Here is a 23,001-nt window from a genome sequence, read left to right as displayed (position 1 = left end):
AGGAGAGGCTCGCTGACTGAGAGAGCAGGCGCCCCTACCAGGCACAATGGTGTTCATTCCCCGAGAGTAACGCCTGTTGACATGGCTGCTGGGAGACTGGACATCTTAGAGGCGATGTGTAAGGTCCACAAGGGCTGCCTACTATTTTTATGTGCTAAAACAAAATGTCAACATTCTGGATGAGGCCTTCTTCCTGCTCTTTATCTCTGAGAAGTGTCAGATATATTTGTCTATGTGCATCAAATACAGTCACATCATTCCATGAAGCCTTAGCTGGATTTATTTATTTATTTATTTTTAACCCACTGGAGTGCTACGTTGGTTTTCATGTAAGATTCTTCACTTGATTTGGAGAGCTACTCGTGGTGAAAATATAATTAAAAACAGTCCTTATGCTTTATGTTGGAACTGTCCCACCAAATCGTTTGACAGAAGGTAATAGCCAAGTGTACTGCCAAGGCAGTTTCCTGAACGTTATGCAACATTAAAACATCTTTTAGTTTGAAATGATACTACACTGAAAGCAGCAAAAAGCAAGAAGACAAGTGACTGTTTTGTTTCCTTTATGCACCCATGGGGTTTCATGAAAGTCAACAGCTGTTCCAAATACCAGGCTTCTGCTGAATTACAATAAAATTAACCTCATTTTGCTTGGGCAAATCAAGGGCTGCTGCAGTGACCTTTACCTGCCAACACTTTCAAATGAGGGAGGTTGTTGGGAGCTGATATGTTGGCTTGTGTGACCACCCCCCCCCACCCCCCATCATATCCTGAAAGTATTAAAAATCAACCTTACAGGCTGAGCAAAAGCCACTGGAACCTCCTGACTATCAGATGTAAATGATTTGCAGGTGTATTGAATGGGTCCTGCTGACTGTCTGACAACTCATTCGATATTCAACTGATCTGCCTACCTGTGCAGAGCAGCAGCAGCACACATGCTTGAATTGACGTGTAGGTTGTCAGGAGCTGAAATTGTATGCAATGTGTGGATTGTTTGTGGTTATATTGACTTTCAAGAAAAGTGATGGGACAATGCAGGCTGTAATCAAGTTTAAAGGACATGCACATTAAAGGACTTTTTTTTCGCAATGCCATTATTTATTTATATAAAAAAACACATCTTTAATACTGCACCCCCTCTTCCTGCTTCCATAGGATTTAATGAGTTGAGCTGCAGCAGGTGCTGCTGATCATCAGTCCTTGATGAATTGATCATCAGCAGGTTACAGACCTCTATAAAAACAGACATTTGGCAGTTTGCTGCTCTGCAGCATTCAGGTGTGTGTTAACACAATGACAAGAGAGAAAGACAGAAACAATGGTGTTAGAGCAGCAGCTGTTGCTGCACATCAATTAGAAAGACTTATAAAACCATTTCAAACTATTTGGAGTTCAGTGTTCTACAAAAAAATATTATTCACCAGTGGAAAAATCCAAGACAGCTGTCAATCTTCACAGGAGTGGACATCCCAGCAAATTCAGCCCAAGATCAGAGAAACACGAAAAAACCCAAGAGCTACATGTCAGAGCCTACAGACCTCACTGAGCATGCTCAGTGTTAATGTGACAGCACAAAGAGAAGAAGACTGAACAAGTACAGTTTGTTTACAGGGTTACCAGGAGACAGACTCTTCTGTCTAAAAAGCACATGGAAGCAGGACTGAGGTTCACTAAACTGCATCTGAACAAAGAACAACACTTGTGGAACAATGTCCTATGGACACATGAGACCAACGTGGACTTGTTTGGTCTTAATGATCACCACCATGTCTGCTGAAAACCAAACACAGCATTTCAGCAGAAACACCTCATACACACTGTCAAGCACGGTGGTGGAGGACTGATGGTTTGATCTTGTTTTACAGCCACAGGATCTGGACACCTTGCAGTCACTGAGTGGACCATGAACTCCTCTGTATACCAGAGGATTCTAGAGACAGATGTGAGACCATGTGTCTGACCATCCAGAACACAGCAGCAAGTCTAGAATCAGAATGGCTGAAAAATAAAAGAATTTGTTTTGGAATGGTCCAGATCTGATGAAGTCATACAGAAAACCATTACTACAATTTATTGCTGCTGGATGGTGGATCTACAACTGTTGAATCATTTTCTTTTAATTTTTTGCTGAATAAGTAATTTCACAGTGAAACAAATATGTTTTTGCTCATATGATGTGTAAGGAGTTAAACTTTTGTAACTTTTGAAGATGCTTAACTGTGCCTTGTGCTTGTGTAACTTATTCCACCCTGGTTTGATCATCTGCATACCTTCTGACTCAAAGACACATCACACATCAGACTGTACCTCATCCTTGTTTCTCAGGACAGTTTCTGTCATGAAAGCAAGCAGACAGCTGTCATCCAGACTTTGAATAAAAGATTTTGCTCCAAGCAGACAGAGAATAAAGGGGTCTCTTTTTTTGGGTCACCATCCTCAAACACGTCTCCAGAGTCTCCTCACAGTGGCACACTAGACTTGGTGCTAATTCTTTAAGATACACTATGAATTTTTCACTGCCTTCTTGAAGCCCTGAGGGGCTTACTTTATTTCTCATTGTAAAACATATCAATGTTGACAATGAGGATAATGAATTTTGTACGACAAACAGTTTGTATCAGGCTTTTGACAAGGAAATACTTTGCGGCTTAGAAAGTGGCTGTCTTGAATCAGGACACAACCGAGACACATTTTAAGTGTTTCTTTATTTACAAAGTGATGAAATAATTATTTTTCTCAGCATGTTTTGTCACGGACGCACAAAGCACTCACACACGGTCATAGACGGAGAGATTTTACACAATAAAAAATAGCAGTTAATGTTACAAAATGATAAGTGGTAAGGGAAGAAATGTACAGTAGTCTCAAAAAATTGAGGTAGAAAAAGCACTGCACACTTCTCAACTGATGATATTTGACACATGTTTGTACAGGTCACTGCAGAGTTCAGATGGGACTGGTTGTCAGGAAAGAAGTGACCACATCCTGCTCCAGAGAAAAAGTCTCAAACACATATAACAACTAAAGGGTTCGATTGTGGAATAAAACCAAACAAGAGAAGTCCACAGTATCATGGTTTCTGCCACATGGATGTGATCACATTGAAAGTGTGTGTGTGATACAGTACTTGGGGAAACATCTCTGCGTTCAAATGATCTTTTGATTTCAGTGGCAGGTATGACAAATATGTTTCATGCAGACAAAAAGCTAACTACTTTCAAATACTGCTGATATTATATGAATGGAAAAAGGCATTAACACCATTTAACACCATTTTTTCCACTCACCTGTTCTACTTGGCATCGCCAAATTTGAAATTCTGTGAAACATTGAAGGTGCTCCTGTTAAATTCAGTGAGAGGAACAAATTCAAAGTTATGACTGCAGATACAGTGATAGAAACAAATATTTAGTCCTGGCACAATGCACAATCTACTTCAAATTGTTGCTCCCTTTGAAAAACCGGGATGCTCAGAAGACATAATGTTTTTATTATCAAACATCCATTTTGTTAATGTACAGAAATCTGCTCTGTGTTCTCTTTGAAAGCCCTAAGATGACTGGTTGTGTTTACATGTCATTTGCTTTGTCACTGCATTATCCCACCATAAACCCAGAGCCAGGATGGAATTGTGGCATAAGCACAAAAGCAGTGTCAACTTGAATAGTCCATCAAGTACGCTCTGTGATTTTCTTTCCAAAAATAGAATGACTGAGTAACACACACACACACAGACACACACACATACACACATAGAAGTGATCGTGCTGTCTCTCTGCCTTTGCAGCGGAGCCAGAGACTCACTAACAGTGACTCCTATCCTGTCAGTCAGTGTCTCATTGGTGTGTACACAATGCCCTTTAAACACCAAGTGCACAAGCACAGCACCACCAACCCCACAATATAAGCTGCTAAACGGCAGGGCTTTACACCTTCAGAGCCTCGTGTACACCCACAGCAGATAGGCGACGGTTGATGTTACGGTAACGGCAGCGGAGAAGGTCACGATAAGTGGAGCGAAGGTCTCGATTGAAGAAGGCGTAGATGAAGGGGTTCATTAAAGAGTTGGCATAGCCTAACCAAAGCAGTGTGCGCTCCAGCCAGATGGGAACACAGCTACATTCCACTCCACAGATAAAGGGCCTGGCAGTGGACAGGATGAAAAAGGGCAGCCAGCACACCGCAAAGACCCCCACTATCACCCCTAGTGTCGTAGCCGCTTTCTGCTCCCTCTTGAAGATGGAGATGTTTCTGCGCTCACGGTTCAGCAGGCGAGACAAGGCAGCACAATCCTCCGCCACCCCGGGCGGCTTCAGGCCCTGCATGCGCAGCGCCTCATTAGCCACTGTTTCGAGGCGCTCACGGCGTGAAAGGTTGGTGAAGCGGTGCTTAGCACCACTCTTTCGAGCTGCCTTGAAGATCTTGTAGTACATGACCAGCATGACCAGCATAGGGATGTAAAAGGCTACAGCTGTGGAATAGATGGTGTAGCCAAAGTCTTGGCTAATGAGGCACACACCGGCTGTGTGGACATTTTTGGCCCAGCCACAGAAAGGTGGCAGGGTGATGGATGCTGACACCAGCCACACTCCAAGGATCATCTTGGCCATCAGCTGACCATTCTGCCTGGCGGGGTAGGTGAGAGGCCGTGTGATCCCCAGATACCTGCAGGAAAAGAACTATCATTACACAGTGTGAACAAAAGGCATTTTCTTTAACACTGTAACATCTTGTCTGATATGGTAGCTTATCAAACAGATGTTTTTTTTTACTTATCACTAGCAATGCACCTAGACATACACTGTAGTAACATCAAATACATGTCCACTCATTTCAAGGACAGACATTTCAATGAGAGGTCAAGAGCTTTGTCACTGTCTGGAGGGTTATTTGCTGCCTTTCTTTGGCTGTTTAAGGTAGCGACAGAGCCATCAATCAAACATGCATCTCTGTGGTTTCAAATAGCAGCTGGAGGTGTGAGGAAAAAAAAAGATAGAGAATGAGAATGAGGTGTGAAAAGCTTGAATTTGTGCAAAACCGAGAATGTAGTCACTATTTTCTCACAAAATGATCAATCTCTGTGTATATCTCAGCATGTTTTGGCTACATGCCCACAGCCTTTATCAGCACCAAATGCGTCATTGATGAGAGCTGTATATTTGAGTCTCCAGGCTGTTTTTTCTGGTCTCCACTCTTATTGTTAATCACAAGATAAAAAGCTTTAGGGAGCACTGGCCAATTCGCCTCGTCGTCCACCAGCGATGGTATCAACGGTGTGGAAATCAATTTCAGCTCAGTCTGCTTGGGCAGATTTCTTTATTTGATCGACAAAGCTTTAGATTTTGACTTTTGTACAAATACTCAAATGTTACTTTATCTGTACAGAAAAGCTACAGTATCATTATGTGATATGTGGAAACAGCAACTGTAACTTTCAGATCAAACAGAGGCATTAATTAACTGTTATATGGCATTCTAGTGCTTTTTCAAACATTTCTGTTGCACAGATACAGCAACGAAACTTTATTTACAAGTACAAAATATCCATATTTTCAAGCCAAATCATCAGATAGGGTGTTGTACTCCCCGCTGTAGGTTGTTAGCAACTGATAACACACACTGCAGGTGGTATTGATCTAGATCAGAATCTCTTGGAAAAGCTACAATGACACACACACATGCAAAACCTTATACAGCTGTCTTTGTGAGGACATTCATTGACATAATGCATTTCCTAGCCCCCTAACCATCACAAGTAACACTCCTCACCCTAATCATAATCTAAACCTAGTTCTGACCTTTACCTTAAAATCAAGTCTTAACCCTCGAATACCCATTTGAAAATATCTAAAAATGTGTGGACCAGCCAAAATGTTCTCACGTTGCAAAAATGTCCTCCTTTCAACAGTCGAACACTTAAACTGGTTCTCACAAAGATAGCTACACATACCTGACCCAGATCAGGTTTTTTTTAATCAACTTTGAAAAGTGTCTATTTTTCCCTATCTGGTCCACATGTAAAATATGACAGCACCTGAGGCATGTGACCTACATGCAATTCCCCACAGTTGCCATGCATGCACGTCTGTCAATCATTTATTTGAGACAGGTGTCATTATATTGTCACCCATGGTGGCGCATAGGTGGTATCAGAGAACAGCAAAGCTGAATTTACATCAGTAGATTTAGTGGGGAAAAAGAAGCCCAGACAGTAATTCTGTAAAAAACATTTAAACTATTGTGTCTGTCTTAAAGATCCCTTGGCTCAAGTTAACATGCTCCATGGATATTATATAACAAATACTGTTTATTCAATCCAACAGTCCCTCCAACCACTACACTGGCTTACAACCATCTTACTACACACATCTGGGCGAGCAATGTCAAAGAGATATGAGACAGATCCTGAGATGGGTACACTCTATGCTGTGGGAATTCTAAGGACTACATAATGGATCCCCAGTACAGCAACACTCCTCTCTGAATGCATTATTCATTAATGCGAAAGATAGGGGGTATTTGTGTGTCTCACTTTCAGCCCCTCAGTAGGCAGAGGATCATGCATGGGTTTCAGCAGGATGAGCTGCTGCTGGGGGACCTGTGGTTGGCTTCAGCAGTAAGATGGTACAACATTTTACTTGGCAATGGGCAACACACCAATGACACAGTGACCCTTTAAAGTTTATGTGGCAATATTAGTTGTCTCGGGGGAAATAGCTCAGTTTTTAGCAGCAAAATGATCTCTGCTGTTCTACAAATATGCATGGAACAAAAATCAAATAAAATGATAAATCTTTGCAGAGTTGTAAAAATCCAACCCAATCTTATAAAGAAATGCCATACGGATACAGCCCCAGATGTGACACATGGTTACTTTGTGCTAACAGGAACATTGACCGTAAAACTATGCACAGTTGTTTGTGGTTTGTGAAGTGCTGGTTTGAGGCTCAGTGCAGGTTCCGGGACTCTCACAGTCCATCAAAATTCCAAATATGGACAATGAGGGGGAACCACAAGTGGAGGTGAAGCAGGCAGGCAGGACGTTTGCGCTGTGACAACCGCCTGTCACTGACAGCACTTACAGCCATAATTATGTATAATTTTTCTGAGACCAGAATCGGTTTTTTGTACTGTAAATTTGGATATTTCAAGATGGGAGTCTACAGGGATTGACTCGGTTATGGAGCCAGCCCCTAATGGCTACAGTGTGAACTGCAACTTTTAACACTTCACATTGGCTTCAAGTCTGGGTGTCAGATGTTGCAGAACATCCCAACATACAACAATATGTTATGTTTACATCAATGAAGCATAATCGCATTGCCCAACCTCATCTGAACGTAAGGGCTGGGTATTGTGGGGGAACATGCAGCCTACAAGGTCTGCTTTGTTGTTTGCAGTTGGATTCAGCATGGAAAAATGCCTGGTTAAGGTTAGGCATTTAAAACAGGGTAAGGGGTCAGGTAAAGTTCATCTTAAAACACACTATTTTATAACAATAAACACATTTTACAAGTAAACATGTTGCTGTCATGCAGTTGCCATATTCGGCTACCATCATAACGATGAGTCACCACCCTCATGAATACTTAGAGATGCAGCCAGACACATACTGTTTTTAAGGACTTACTCAACATCGCTCACATCACGTACATTTGAGCTACTGTTAAATAGTAGCTTTGATGAACTTATGACATTACAACACATGTAAATTGGACGCCATGTTTAAAACCATATAAAACACCTTGATACTAGCCAGTCTAAAACCATGACACCCATAAAACAGCATGAACAGAAAAAAGGAACACACATATAGGGAGTTTTTTCCTTCGTATCACCAGAGGATTTGGGGCATATTCACAGCCACAGCAGCCCTCAGGGATTACCCAGCCACAAACAGCGTGCCTGAGCTAATGGAGAATTCCATTACTTCCACTGGTCTGACAGCGAAAGCACAATAAAGTGAACTCTTCTCTGGAAATGGTCAGAGTATGCAACAGTCAACAGTCATCTCCAAAGCACCTCCCAAACCTTTTACGTCCGAGAGAGCGGATAGTGAAATATTTACCAAGCAGCAGTTGGTTTGGGCGGCAGAGTGGTACATTTAGAACCAGTTCTCTTTAAAAAAAGTAACAAGAGATGGGGGAGCAGTGTGTCCTGATTACCTTGTTCCCACAGAGACTGTGCACTGGAACATCCTCACTCATCTCTCACTGTCGCCCATCTTTTTTGTGTGAGTGAAGTGAAAGCTGAGATTCAGCCGTCGCCTGATATCACACCATTTTTATTGAAGAGCTGAGAAGTGTAGCCTGGCTACCCCTTTATCCAGCGGTCAGCGCAGAGTATTCACTGCTTTCATGCTTGGTTTGCTTCACACAAAGTGATGTGTGAGTGTAAAAAACCAGGAGAATCTGAAAACAAAATATATGCATTGTTCATTTCACAGGAAAGAATGAAAGAGTGTATTGAGGATAGCTTATACAATGTTTTTCTAACAGATTATATGAGCAGGAGTAAGTAAAGATTTGGAAGGTTCGGAAAACAACCAAAAAATGCAACTGTTTATTTCAGCTGCTGTCTAGCTCTGGGATTTCTTCAAGATCAGACAACAACCTTAGTCCTCAAGGAGTACTGCAGCTATTTGAGGAGCCACCCTAAGACAGAAATTGACCTGCTTCCCTCACAAAGAAAACTGAACAACATGAGCTGAGCTGTAATTTCCTTCACAACGAGAAGGCAAAGATGCAATCCAGTTCCTATCTGTCTCATACTTCACACAGAATTCAGCCTTTTAGTTGAGGCTGTTAAGGTCAGGTTCTGCTTTGTTCCCTGAGTCCTTCTCAGGTTAAGGTTAGAATGAGTAAAATAGCAGTTCTATCTGGTTTTCAACCTTATTTAAACTCTTACATAAGCCAAAATCGGACCATTTTCTTCACTCGGATTGTACATTACCACCAGTCAGAGAGTCTGTCAATACATGTTATCATCTAAGACATATGAAATGTTCACTAGAATGTATAGGCCAACACAAAGTAGACCCAGAATGCACAAGTTGTTGTAACTAGCGGTGGGACACTGTGGGAAAATATGGGTCCTATCAACACACATCTGACACAATGATGATCTGTAATCCGTAGATTCAAAACCTCAGGCCAGCTGTGCCCTCCATTAATTATTTTGGCTTTCAATCCCTCCCAGATGGCATCTCTGACTGCCCTTATACACTTTGCATTATACTGCTAATGATGTTGCCATCATAAGTATTTTTAATCGTGATATATTAACAGAATCATTGTGGGTACTTCACAGACACACCTAGCGCTTCCACTCCTCTGACTCAAAGCCTTTATGAGCCTTTATTTTTACTTCCTCCTAATTGTTGTAAAGCAGTAGAGTGGACATTTTATGGCCTTTGTAGCACAGCTCACCACCTGTCACTACTGGAGGTTTACTGGCTCTCACAGCAATAGAGATGATGGGCAGCTATTAGTGCCACCGTGATAAATAAATTCCTCTTCCAACAGTCAGCATGTCCACCTCTGTCAGAACTGAGTGTCCCTGGACAACAAAGCAAACACCCCCAGGCGCTACAGAATAGAGTTGACAAGACAACAGAGGAGAATTTAAAAAAAAGCTCCCAATAAACCCAGGACCACAAAAAAAGAATGTTATTTATTTAAAAACCACAGATGGGAGGAAATCTGTGTTGCACAAGCAAATCTAAAACCAATGTCAACATGTCCTAACACACGGATGCCAAAAAAGGTAGACGGCAACAGACTCCTAAAATGGCATATGTTCTCGCTCTGTTTATGTCATCTTGTAATGCAACTATGAAAGCCAACAAAACTCCTTAAATGAGGGTTGACAGGTGCCACATGTGCCTCCACACTCTCACCGAAGAGGCTGGCATTAGTGCCCTCTCTGGCTTTTTTATTGTTTGTTTTGTTTTGCTTGATTTTTTTAGTCTCCTTCATGGTTCATCTTCCATCACATCTTCACATACATTTGGTCACTAATACATCACCTAGATTCAACATATGGTTTCTTTTTTGCTATTGGAACACATGGACGTATTGCCCCAGCATGGTGTACCCTGCACGGTTTGAGTTGCTGCATTTCACTGGCCAGTAGCTGTCATGGCATTTCAGCTCTACCTTCTATGAACTACTACAGCTATATTTATCTACACATTACTGTATTGTATAGCATAGTGCAGTATGTATATCTACTTTAAACAAAATAAGCACATGCAATTCCCATCACTTGTATTATTTAACACTGTTCTCTTTATGGCCCATACTTCCATCCCTCTGGGTTCTGGTAACAGCATCTGAACCTGAACTCTCACTGATGCAGCCTTAGAGAGCTTCTACAAGCAACCGTGCCTCAAAAGCTTTTACACACTTGTGATACTTTATCTGTGATTCACTACTTATTGGTCAATATGCGGTATCATACACAGGACCACAGTGTTATGACTGGCTCACTTCACTCCACTGCTGGGTGATGGAGCTGGGTCAACAAGAGCATGCAGCTATATTCTCTTTAATATTGCATCATGGGAAGAATGTTAGCACAGTTTTAAGTTTATCAGCATCCATAATTGCTACTTAAATTAAAACTATTGTATCTGAGCTCTTATATCTTGCTGTAAGTGGACACTGTAGCTTACTCTTCGGTTAGCCGTTACTTAGACTCCTCAGGTTATCTTCCTGTTTCTTGCTGTTAATATTCCTTAGCAGGAGAAAATTGGTCAAAACCTTAATTTTCACAGCATCACCTATAAATAACAATGAGGTTGAGATTTGCGTAACAACAATGAGCCTTTTTCTCCAACAAAAGCTTTCTGTCAGTTAGCTTGTGTCTCTTGCCGTTTGGGTGGTGATGCATGTGGCATTACCTGGAAATACTTTTTTTTGCCTGTTTGTAATGCATTTAGCTATTTCCCCCTCTGTCAGCTTTTTAATGGACTCCCTTTATGATAGCAGCCATGTTGATCAGATTTGTTTTGCAGATGTTCATGCTTGCCACTTCTTATACATAAAAGTCTTTATTTGTCTGTAAACATGGCATAAAAAGTGCTGTTACTGCCCACCATACATGTTCCACTCACTAATAACCCCAAATCTGCAAACTCATTTAGTATGATCCCAAATTACTCCCCTAAAATATTAATGAGAGCACACACTCTCCCTTCATTATTATACAATGACTAAAGCCTGCTAGAGGAAGGTGAATAAGTATGCTCCAGCAAGTCCATCTTTCTTTCTTTTTCCTGTCATGATGATGAGAGAGAGTGAGGGTGAAGAGCCCCTCCATCTTTGTCACCTTCCCTTTGGTTCTGTCACTGAATGCACTTTCTCTCTCAGAGGACGTCTTGAAAACCAAATAAGCTTAGAGGAAGTCTCAGATGCAAGGGGGGGAATGTAATTCTTCCCGTTTTACTCCTGACCTTTTACAAAAAAAAATAATAGTGAACAACGTTAGTTACCAAGGATACTGCTCACAGCTCCACTTTTGAGCCGACTCCCTTTTTTTTACAATTTGGAATCTAGCCAGCAGTTAGTATAGCCGAGGTAGCTGTGCGGCCCCATTATATGTCATCATTTCATGGCTTGGCAAATGGGAAAGGACAGCGAGGAGGACTGGTAGCCGACTTGTTCCTGAGTCACTACACACTACCATTTATAAAGGCAACTGTTGAGCACTGTGCTTTTATCCTCTTACTGACCTTTTATTTTGGGGACATGAAAATATCAAAGATATTAAAAAGCTCAGCTAAGAGCAAAAGGGCTGCCATTGATACTGCTTCAGAAGATATCTCCCATTTCCAGCCACGCACAGAATCAAACCTTTACATTGTTAGTAGTGTTGTATATGTAGTTTCTTGAATGCAGCATATTTCTCTGAGAAGAAATAAAATGACAATGTTCTCTATCAGACTAATTGTTCAACTGTTTCTGCACAACATCTTATTAGAGGCCTGCTTCCCACAGCAGAGATGTGATCAGGAGGTCACATCCGGGTCTTTTATGGATAATGTTCTTCTGGTCCTCCAGCATCTACTTGAAGGCTCTGCCCTTAAGGCCAGTCAATCCCTATAGACTCTAATGTTAAATACAGAAATACAAAAACAGCTGTTTTATCTATTAATAAGCTCTGTTTTGTGTTGGGATGGTATTTTTGTAATGATATCTTCTTAATGATATAAATACCAGCTTGTCCTGTACAAGGTCACATTGGTGGCTGGACAATGGTTACACCCTGGACAGGTTGGCATTCACATTAGGACTGCCACCATGACTGCCCGCCTGCCTCCACCTCTTTGCCTGTTGTAAAGGCAGACTGCCAACATGGCGACTGTAACAGCCACCCACAGAGACTCAAAACAGCTCTTCACAAACCTACATGTGACATCACGGCCGCTCTGTCCATAATTAGAGGACATGGAAAAAGTTGTTGGCAATGGGTAGGTCTGGCTTCGCTGCTCCCTCTGTTGTGCTTTATTCTACACAAAATTATTAGTATCAGATATGTTATCTTTACCATGTGTTCATTTATTGGTGACATATTCTCATGCCAAATGGCACAGCACAGTATGTGATTTTCTCTGTGATATTTATATTTCAGTATGCCTTCCATCTTGTAAGGTTTGTCACTTAAATGGAAAATATAAGTATGTAGGCTAATCAATTATGCAGAATAATAAATTAAAAAAAGAATTGGATACAAAAAAAGCATGCAGCTCCACCAGAGGAAATCATTCACACAGAACAGGATGTAGACGCTTTACTGCTTACTGCCATATTTATATGTTTCAGTAGAAGAAAGTCATTTAAATATAATTTGATTTTGTACTAGATGACAACATCAGATATGGAGGTGAAATCTGTGTTCCTGTCTGGGCACAGTGTAACCAGATGAAACTATGACTGATGGTAAGAATATTCATTACAGCAGCAATTTTGCTGCAGTTTAGCTCATCCATAAGCAGAGAGGGAAAATGTTTCAGCTGCTCTTGGCTGGAAAAGCACATTTAAGTGTATCATACATTATCACAGCTGTACATTTCCAGGGTTCATCTCGGCACCAGCTAATCTGAAAGATGGACAAATAAAATACCATTACAGCTGCTCAAACACAGCTGTGACAACAAGGTAATGCTAACGCTGATAATGATACGGTTAAATAAAGGTCAGCATTGTGTTGCCAAAGTGGTGATGATGGCTAAATAACAGTCACCTTAACATCTAAAAGGCTGCAGTCAGATTTTTTATGTAATAAAAGGGCATTGATTTAAATCACAGTACTGTGTACTTTTCAAAGACACCCTTTGCCTTTTTGGTTCAAACTCATTTTACAAGGAAAAACATGTCGACGTGTGTTCACCGTTACATTGAACACAAAGAGATGTGACAGGAAACACACACACGTTCTGTTTTCAAGGACTGAAATGTCGACCTCATGTTATGTTTTCCTGGTGAGCACAGAATGAAAAAAAAACTTATGACTTCAGTCTCACTTATACTTTGTGCTCAATAGAGATGCATGGATCAGCTGTGATGATTTTAAAGGACCAGTCCATTTTAATTAGAATAGTGTTTAATGCCTGCAGCATTTTCTGGGAAATAGTGACAAATTTAATATATAAAGACACAATTCATAAACAACGATCATGAGCAACAACCTTTTCTAACCTTAGCAATGTGTGTTTTAATGCCTAACCCCAACCGCCAGTGGGAAATGGAATGGATGTGACTTTAATGACAGTCAGGAAGTAATTCACAAATATAAAGCAGTGGTGCCACGAATTCTTGTGTCCCACTCATGTGTGTGTGGCCATCTAAACAAATTAAATACTTGTGTATGTGTACAAAAGGGGACGCTATGTCACATAAAACTGGATCTTTTCTGATGGTGTGCATCAAACAATAAGCTGCCTGTACATAAAGACCATCTACAGTCATATTCACAAGTTAGTACTCAGTCTTTTAATTTTATGTTTTTCGGTGTAAACAAATATTATAATAGTATCAGTATTATGCAATTACAACCTCCAAAACAACACATAACTTGTTTTACTGTGCAATTTATTTATTTAAAATTGACAATTTAAGACAAAAAGAAAAAAACATGTTCATACTGCTTCAATGGGATTTCATGAGTTGAGCTGCAGCAGGTGCTGCTGATATCATCAGTCCTTGATGAATTGATCATCAGCAGGTGTACAGACCTCTATAAAAACAAACGTTTGCTGCTTTGGCTGCTTTGCGGCACTCAGGTCTGTGTTAACATGATGAGGATGCATTTTAGCTGCACTTGTCTTCAGGTCAATAACTTTTGATCTCAAATTTGAATTCATTGGATTGCATTGGATATCACTTGCTAATACCAAACACAGGGTTTCCCATAAGAGCAGTTGTGCATTAGAATGAATTGACCCAGTTAGGGGTTCAGTGACTTGCTCAAGGGCAGTTTGGCAGTGATGGGTGTGTCATAAGTCAAGTTGTTTTTTCACAGCTAGAATAGAAACTCAGTGCTGGAGGTTGCTATAAAGAGGAAGAAATGACAACAAACTACTTCCTGTGAATATTACCATCATACTCACTGGATGATGAGTTACAAATTAAATGCAATGATGGTTCATTCATAATATCATGTTTAATGGGCCAAGTAAATATCGAGCTGAGATGAATGGATTACCAATCTGATGCAAAGTTATTCTGCAACAGCAGCAATATGCTACATGTCAAGAACAGGTTATCTCCAATCCACAGCATGTTTGTGTAGTGTGTGTGTGTGTGTGTGTGTGTGTGTGTGTGTGTGTGTGTGTGTGGGTGTGTGTTTATTTGTGGTCTCTCAGCTCCATCAACAGGAAACCCATTATCTTATTGCTTGGTAAATTCTGCTTGCTTCTTTGTTTAATCTTGATGAATAATAGACACCACCTTTGTTATGCCAAACACAAAGCCTGATTTATGCCACACTAAAGTCACTTAGCACTCTGCCCTTTTCTGCTTCCTGTCCTCAGAGACTGCTGCGTAAACAGGGTGACAAATATAAATATTTCCTGCTGCTTCCATATTAATGTTGTTTCATAACACTCCCTGAGACTTTTAATATCGGTGTCAGATGTTTTTTACCCAACAGGAGGGATATATAAATCACTGAAAACAACAGCCCAAAACATCCTCCACTGATATCTAATTTTAATTTGTGAAAGCACTTGACTGGATATTTTCATTTTTAGTCCTGCTGTTATTCAAATATGACAGATAACAAGCTGAATCTGGTTCAAGAGCTACACTGATTAGCTACGTAGGGAAAAATATGATATACAGAGATGACCAATAAATCCATAAAATAAAGACCATATTAAATCTGAATGTGAAGTTTAAACACACAGTAGCTTGAGATATTAATTATTGTTTTAATAAATCCACACATAGACATGGTGACATTCTGATGAGAACACCCACAAAAGCTTTTATTTGAGTTTGTTTCCACATAGGTCCTCTTAGTACTGCTCTCAGATCAAATAAAACATTGTTCCTTGTGTCTGATATAGTACTTGATCTAAGGAGTGATGTGGTCTTTGTTGGTTAACTATATCCTAATGGCCTTTTAAATTCGCACGGTGTCATATCACTGTCTTGTTACATCACACCTCAACTGAAGGTAAGAATCACTTTGATGCTACTGTGGTGCAAAATTTAAAAAGAGTTCTAACCTTCGCAGCACATGCACCTTTGTATTGGCAGAACATTTAGCATAGTCACATATTGAAGTCCCCACAGCATAGGTATATTGGGCTTGCTATGTAATTATTAATAACCACTAGTAAGATAGTACTAGACATACATTATGAATACGGCCTCACACCGTCCTCTTTTATCACTCACTCACATTCCTCTTGGTTTGTGATAAAATCAATTTTTTGTAGTTGTATTGACTAAACAAAAGGTGAAAAAAATCCAAAAACATAAGAGCTTGAAAAGAAGCAAAACTGAACAAAGTGCTGGACTAAATACACCAGGTGAGGGTAATGAGTCAGGATAAGGGCGCAGCAGGCAATCACTTCCAGATACTACTCAGATCATTTTTACAATGTACCTACAGCTTCAAAAATATATGGAGTGTAACCCATGTCCAAGAATGATGCAGGGCATTGGATTTACTACATAGTCCTCTACAGTGACCTCCCTATATAGAGAGTAGGCAGCAGTGAGCGTGAGATGATTCAGAGTAAAGCTAAAGGGAAAAGGTGACTAAACGGCTCTTCAGAAACCTATAGGTGTTGTCAGGAAGGTTCTAACCTATTTTTTACAGACTCTGGTCTGACCACAGACACCAACATGCGCTTGACTGTTTGAGTTCATCAGGGTTAGTTTCTCTATATCACTCACCACAAAACATGATAACACAACTTCTGTGCTGTGAGTAGAAATAAAGCCTCTTGCTTAGCATTAAAGATAATGAGAAGCATGACATGACTGCAGCCAAACGTGGTGACCTGCCAGTAAGAAGAAATGAAACACTGACTGTAGTAAGCATAATTTAGGATTATCTATCATTTATTAGGGCAGCTTTAACACTATGCGTGAAGCAGCATTGAAATAATCACACGTTTATGTAGACAGTTCCCAACACATATAGTGTCATTTTGAAACAGTGGTTAGTTGGTGTGGAAATCCAAGATTACCTGGCATTAGTTGACCTGCAGTGACAGCTCCTGTTTGACTGACAGAGTTAAACTGGTCATTATTTTTAGAGGGATAATCCATATTTTAATTATGGTCAATGTTTCATTTCCTCTTTAAATTTGTTTTTGACCCAACAAGCAGCTTCATACGCCCACCCTATCATGCTCAGTGGATGTTTTGTTTATCTCTTCACGTCCTCCTGTAATAACAGATTCAAACAGGGAGGAAGCAAGCTGGGGGTTGATAGTACAAACAACACTTATCAATGATTAACTTTTAAAATGCCTGTTCCCAGCATTTTTTATTTACTTGTGCCCTGAAATATTTTCATTGACAGCAGTTTTGCTTCAGAGGAGATGCTTGACGTTTATTGGGTATGAACAGCGATGGATTTAATATTTAAATATTGTTTCCTCTTTTAAGGATCAGAGTGCTTTATCTGCTCTGTGTGAAGTAGCTGTAGTGGCTTGTTACAGGAAATGCGACTCTTGTGGTTTCTCAAGCCTCTAAAATGTAGCAGTGTCTGAAAACTGGCTATGATCACAGGATTTAAAAAGCAAGTGTAACATCCCATTTCCAACTGAAACACTTTCTGTCCAGATTAAGCATTCCGTTATAAGCCCGAACAGCCTTTGATCAGATCATACTGGCCTCACAGGAGACTCTCAATCCCCAGCATTTTTGGCAAGATGGCCGACAAGTTGGAAGTGAATAGTGCCTGAGAGAGCGGAGCTTAGGTGTCACATCACATTACCAGAGGATGCGTCACCTAGGTCAAGTCATCTGTGTTTGCTGCTGCGGGTGGATGTTTTCCAGCTGCACGAAGCCAGAGCTGCCTCTCCTGGGACAAAAATGTACACACACTGACCCCACAAAAATATTATCAGATGTGGAGGGCAGGTCAATGTGTGTGCACATGGCTCATCAGTGACACACCAGTTGGCAGAAAGGATGTGAATGCAGTGCTTAATCCTGCTGCCATTTGAGGTCCCTGGGGGGTGTGATTTCCACCTTTAAATCCCCCTGTAGGAGCTTACAGGTGTGATCACAGCTACACTGCACTCACTGACTGACTGAACCATGGTGGAAAAAAAAAATAAAGTGTTTATTTCTCTGCAGTTATGTGATATATTTTTTTCTTGACCTACATCTCATCCTTTTCCCACAAGTTCACTGCAGTTAAGAGAGGCTATATTTAATTTGCAAATGTATCTAGCCATTTGGTACTCCTTCATTCCTATAGCATCATCTTTTCTTCTGAGACATCTGAGGAACTACAGACTGCCCTCACTTCCCACCGTCTTGAATAAATCATTCATATTTGACTTTTGAATTATTTAACATACAACATATTACTCTCAGTGAAGGTAAAAAACTGAATGTAGCCAAAAGAGATACTAACTTTTTTTTTAGGGAAGTGGGCATGAAAGCTGAAAGTGCATGCAAGGATATCAGGGCTCCATTCTGACAGGAAGCCTTAGCTACATAACTTCTTGACTGGGTCAATGCATTGGTGTGCTTCTATTGGCAGTACTGAATCTGGGCTGGAGGTGACAAATAGGAAGTCATCCATAAGATTGGCTTTCACAGGCCTATAGTAACATATCACAGCACAGAAGATGAATCTGTAATTATTTTTGACGTGATCCTAAGCATAAGGAAGGCAACATTTCCTGCAAGGCAGTAGCTATTATTAGGTCTGAGACAACATTTAAACAGGTTTATTTTCAAGCAGACTTTTCCGATAAGACGTAAGAAGTGAGAATGTAGGATTAGACCAAATGGGCACAGCAAACCATTGACTATAGATTGTTAGTATTTGTACATCAATACCCTCCACTAGATTTTCTATGTACAGGAAAATTAACACAAGGTCTTAAATTACATTCTGAACTATTAAAGGATCACCAGTAACCTCCAAGGCTCTAGTGTGGAAGTCACTGAAGAACTGCAGTTCCCACCTGGGCCTCTGGGGACTGACTCTAAAATTGAGTCAATCCTTGTAGACCTCTGTGTTACATTGTTCAGCTTTAAAGCAACTATATAGTAAAGTGGTTTGCATTTTGATTTTTGCACAATTATGGCCATGGGTGCTTTTGAGTGACTGGCAAGTGCTTCTTAGACAGCTTCCTGGTTCTGTGACTGCCTCTGCCTCATCAACACTCCATCTCTTTGCCTGTATTTGGAATAACGGGGAGTTCCCAAAACACCTCAAAACAGCTCTCCAGAAAGCTCACAGACACTTTGTCAACAGTTATTTACAGGATAATCACATCTAGGTGAGGAAGTGTGCCAATAAAGGCCAGCCAAAAGCACAAAGAATGTATCTGCAAGGCAAAAGTCTAGCCTATCACCCAGGAGACTGAGGTGAGTGTGTTAAACTATTATATTACACTTTATTTTCATTTTCAATTCCTGTTTGATAAACAATGATTACATATTTTACAGCCTGGCCAATCATACCCATTCACTTTGTGAAAATCCTCTCTGTGAAGTGGGTCTGATAACCATTTGTCTAAAATGGGGCAGGGTTTATGTGATGGCTTGCTGCTTGCCTTATTCAAAAATAATAGAAGAATTGTTTATTACGACCTTGAATTTTTCAAGTTTTCAGAGTAAAACCAACAACATTCACTGTTTATTCTGCATCCATTGGTACTGCCCCCTGGAAAATCCAACTCTAATCCAGGCTACGGATTTTACACATTTATTCAAATAACCTCCAGATGCACAATGACCTGATTTAACCATTTAATCTCTAATATGATGATCACACTTGGAACAAATACTATATTTTAGCAGCACTCCTTAAGAGCATCCATCAAACCCTGTCAAACCCTGTCGAATCACCACAGTGACTGTGAAGTGGCCACATACACTTGGGACCAATGTTCTCTCACCACATTCTCCATGTTGGCACATTCAGTGTACCATCTCCCCTGTTAACCTAAAAGAGTTCTGAGAGTTAATCGATACCCCTCCCTGCAGAAGAACACGCACGCTTCAGGGACTGGAGTCACACATCTGGTCAGTCCTGATTTTAATCTCAGGCACTTAAACTCTTTAGTGTCATTTTGCAATAGATTGAACATCCTAGATGAGTGTTAGAGATCCTTATTACAGCTCATTTTACTTCTAATTGGCAATTCCTATCCTAATGAATTATAAAATGACTCCCATTGAGAATCATGTGCCAAACCAACCATTGATTGTTTAATGAAAATGTATAAAGTCTGTCAACAACAAATGCCCAGCAAAAACAGAAGACTATCCTCTCACACGCTGATAGGTCTGTCTTTTTAATACCATACTATTAATACTATTGTAATCAAACATACAGCTCAAAACCTGCCAAAGCTGGTTTGCTCATCTGATCCTCCACAATAAGGAGATCATTTTCAAGCACATAATATAGCCCCAATGACTCTGAATGATGTCCTCCTGATAGGTGTGTTTGGGTTCTAATGAAATGTGTCTGCATAGTGACTGATGGGGCCAGCTCTATGACATGTGTGGGATTTAAAGAGGTGCGCAAATCACACCCAGTCCCTTCATCTTCAGTAAATATTTTGACTTCTAAACTTAACCCAAAACCTCTGTCTAATTCATTCAGCACATTTATGTCAGGTTCAGGCAAACACATGGTGACTGAGCCAATTACACTATCTCTGGTCCATCGGGCATGCTTAAGCACATCATGCTTATAGCTCATCTGCGAACAGGAAACATGTGTAATTATGGGTTTAATGCACTGAGGTAATAACACCTGATTGGCAAGCAGTAGGAAATAATCAGATCATCAATACTACAATTAGTGTTTGTCTTTATTATGGTTTCTGAGGCAGAACAATTATACTCCCTGGATGTTTATTTAATTGTAGACTGTCACCAGCTGCAGCTTTAGGAGCAGTGTTCATAAACAGCAAGCAGACTGAGATGGAGAATGGATCTTTTTTTTGTAGGTGCGAGGGCTCTGATTGGATTTTTCCCCATTTTGAATGTGTAACTGTGAGGTATTGATGATGTACAACATACATATCTAAAGAGGAGAGGAAAAGAAACACAAACTTAACTCTGAATGTATTCCTATTGTTTTTTTTAATCTAGCTTTGTCTAAGACAGTAATATCATCTCCAAAAGTTATCTATTGGTCAATTTGCTCTCCTCCTAAACACAATGGAAACGAGCAAATGAATGAAGCATTGTGTAATTACTCGCAGTCTGTGCGTTCTTTTTCTGGTTCAGTGATGATTATGAGTTTATTTCATGCAGTTAACTCACAGTTCATTAGTTGACTTGATCTGTTCCTGCCTTCAGTGTGTACTGTGTTGGTTCCATGTATTTGTCATCTCCTTGTTGTTTTAACGCATGGCGCGCTGCATGCGTAATTCTGGCACCGCTGCATATGACATGTTTAATTCCTTTGCACTTACTTACCTATCCACGCTGATCACACACAGGGTCATGATGGAGGCAGTGCAGCACATTACATCCATGCCGATGAAGATGTTGCAGAACACTTCCCCAAAAAGCCACTTGCCCCCCGTGAGGTCTGTCACTATTACAAACGGCATCACAACTATGGCCACAGAGAGGTCAGCCACGGCTAAAGATACCAGCAGGTAGTTTGAGGGTTGTCTTAGTTTCTTCACCACGCACACCGCGATCACTACCAGCGTGTTTCCCATCACAGTGACCGCCGTAATAATTGCCAGCATCACCCCGATAATGACCTTCTCTGGGCGCCCGAAGTCCAGCAGCTGTTCCCCGCACGACTCGTTCCCCATGGTTGTGGGGCTGATGGTGACGAGGACGTTGTAAAAGAGCTGCAAGGTGCCATTGATAACTTCGGAAATATCCTCTTTCTTGTTAAAAGTGGACTCAATTCCCGAAGTATTGAACATCACGACAACGTTATCCCAGTTAGGGTACAAGGGACGCCTCGCCAGTGCACTCCAGTTACGCGCATATTTGGATATGTGTAAAATGCACTCGGCTCCTGTCCAGCGTGTCCTGACCAGTTTCACATTGAGTGCATTGCAGCCTCCACCAGATCAGAGCTGCCAATAACTCAACACAGCGATTTACACTTGTTTCTGTGGTCCGTCTGAAGAGGTGAAACGCATACGTGAGCCGTCCCCAAACTTCACTTCTGCTCCACACGAAATGACATAAAAGTTACACTATCTAAATATAGCTCCACCAGGATAACGTGCGTCTCAGCGCATCAACTAGACAAATATGGACTATGTGAGGAGTTGCGCTGCGCAAACCGCACCTATCCATGTGACGCATCACTTGAGCTCAGAGACAGCCTATAGCTGAACACATCCAAACGCAAAGAACACAAGTGCGTTTTTAACAGACACCCACAAAACACCCCTTTGAACAGATAGCGTATGGTATGCCTGCGTATTTTTCTCTCCAAACTGTGCTGCGCGCACTGAAAGTCACAGCCTGAGACAATTCTGAAGTGTCCCCTGTGTGCAATTTTTTAGGCTATTTATAGAGCTAGTCTGTTTTATGTTTTGGTGTGTAGCAGGCACTTATTTCAAAGCCTAACAACACACTCCAACCTTATATGGAGAGAAACAAAAGCAAACTTTGCTGCCAAAAAGCCCTGCTCTTCCCATGTGCCACTTGAATTTAAAAAAAAAACGAGACAGGGAATGAACCTCATGACATCAGAGGTATCAAATAGAATATAAACATGCAAAAAAATCTAGGTTGTTTTTTTCGTTGGTTGCCATGGCTTCTTGAATTCACAGTGAAGACAAATCAAAAGAAAAAAAATCCAGCTGCAGTGACAACGCTGGGAGACACTGAAAGCATATGGCAAAGCTTCCCAGGACTTTGGCTGCTTGCATCACTATCCAGGCAGTAACAGCTGCATTGTGTTTGTCCCCTCTGGCTCTGAAGTGGCCAGAGGGGTGTTTCCCACTATTCCTTCACAGGCTGTCATTCCTGCCCCTCCTCCACCACCATCACCACCCCTGATGCAAACCACCACAGCCCAAGCCATTTACTCACCATTACCTTCCACTCAGTCTGACTGACAGGTCAGTAATGATTGTCACATCAGATTAATGCCACTGACCACTGGCAGTTTCTGCTACATCTCTTGTTGTTAGAGAAATTTGGCCCACTTATGTTAAGGATATAACCGCCATGTAGATGTCAGAGATGGGCATGCTCTTCAGGTGGAAAGCCTCTGAGGCGATCTCTTGGGGATTATGCAAAACAATCTGTCAATGTGTCAGAGTCTCAGCCCCTTGAGGGTAATGAGATGGGT

General features: G+C 40.9%; 1 protein-coding gene across 1 annotated transcript; it reads right to left on the bottom strand.

The window, feature by feature from the left end:
• Positions 1-3,929: 3,929 nt before the first annotated feature.
• htr7c (5-hydroxytryptamine (serotonin) receptor 7c) lies at positions 3,930-21,613 on the bottom strand. Its single transcript, XM_028414623.1, has 2 exons — positions 21,147-21,613; positions 3,930-4,668 (listed from the first exon to the last, which is right to left on the bottom strand). Exons 1-2 carry the CDS (start codon positions 21,611-21,613, stop codon positions 3,930-3,932), a joined length of 1,206 nt encoding a protein of 401 aa, XP_028270424.1.
• Positions 21,614-23,001: the final 1,388 nt, after the last annotated feature.

Source organism: Parambassis ranga, chromosome 9 (genome assembly GCF_900634625.1).
Source record: "Parambassis ranga chromosome 9, fParRan2.1, whole genome shotgun sequence".
In the NCBI taxonomy this organism is placed as follows: domain Eukaryota; kingdom Metazoa; phylum Chordata; class Actinopteri; family Ambassidae; genus Parambassis; species Parambassis ranga.
This window is presented reverse-complemented; position numbering and strand designations above follow the sequence as displayed.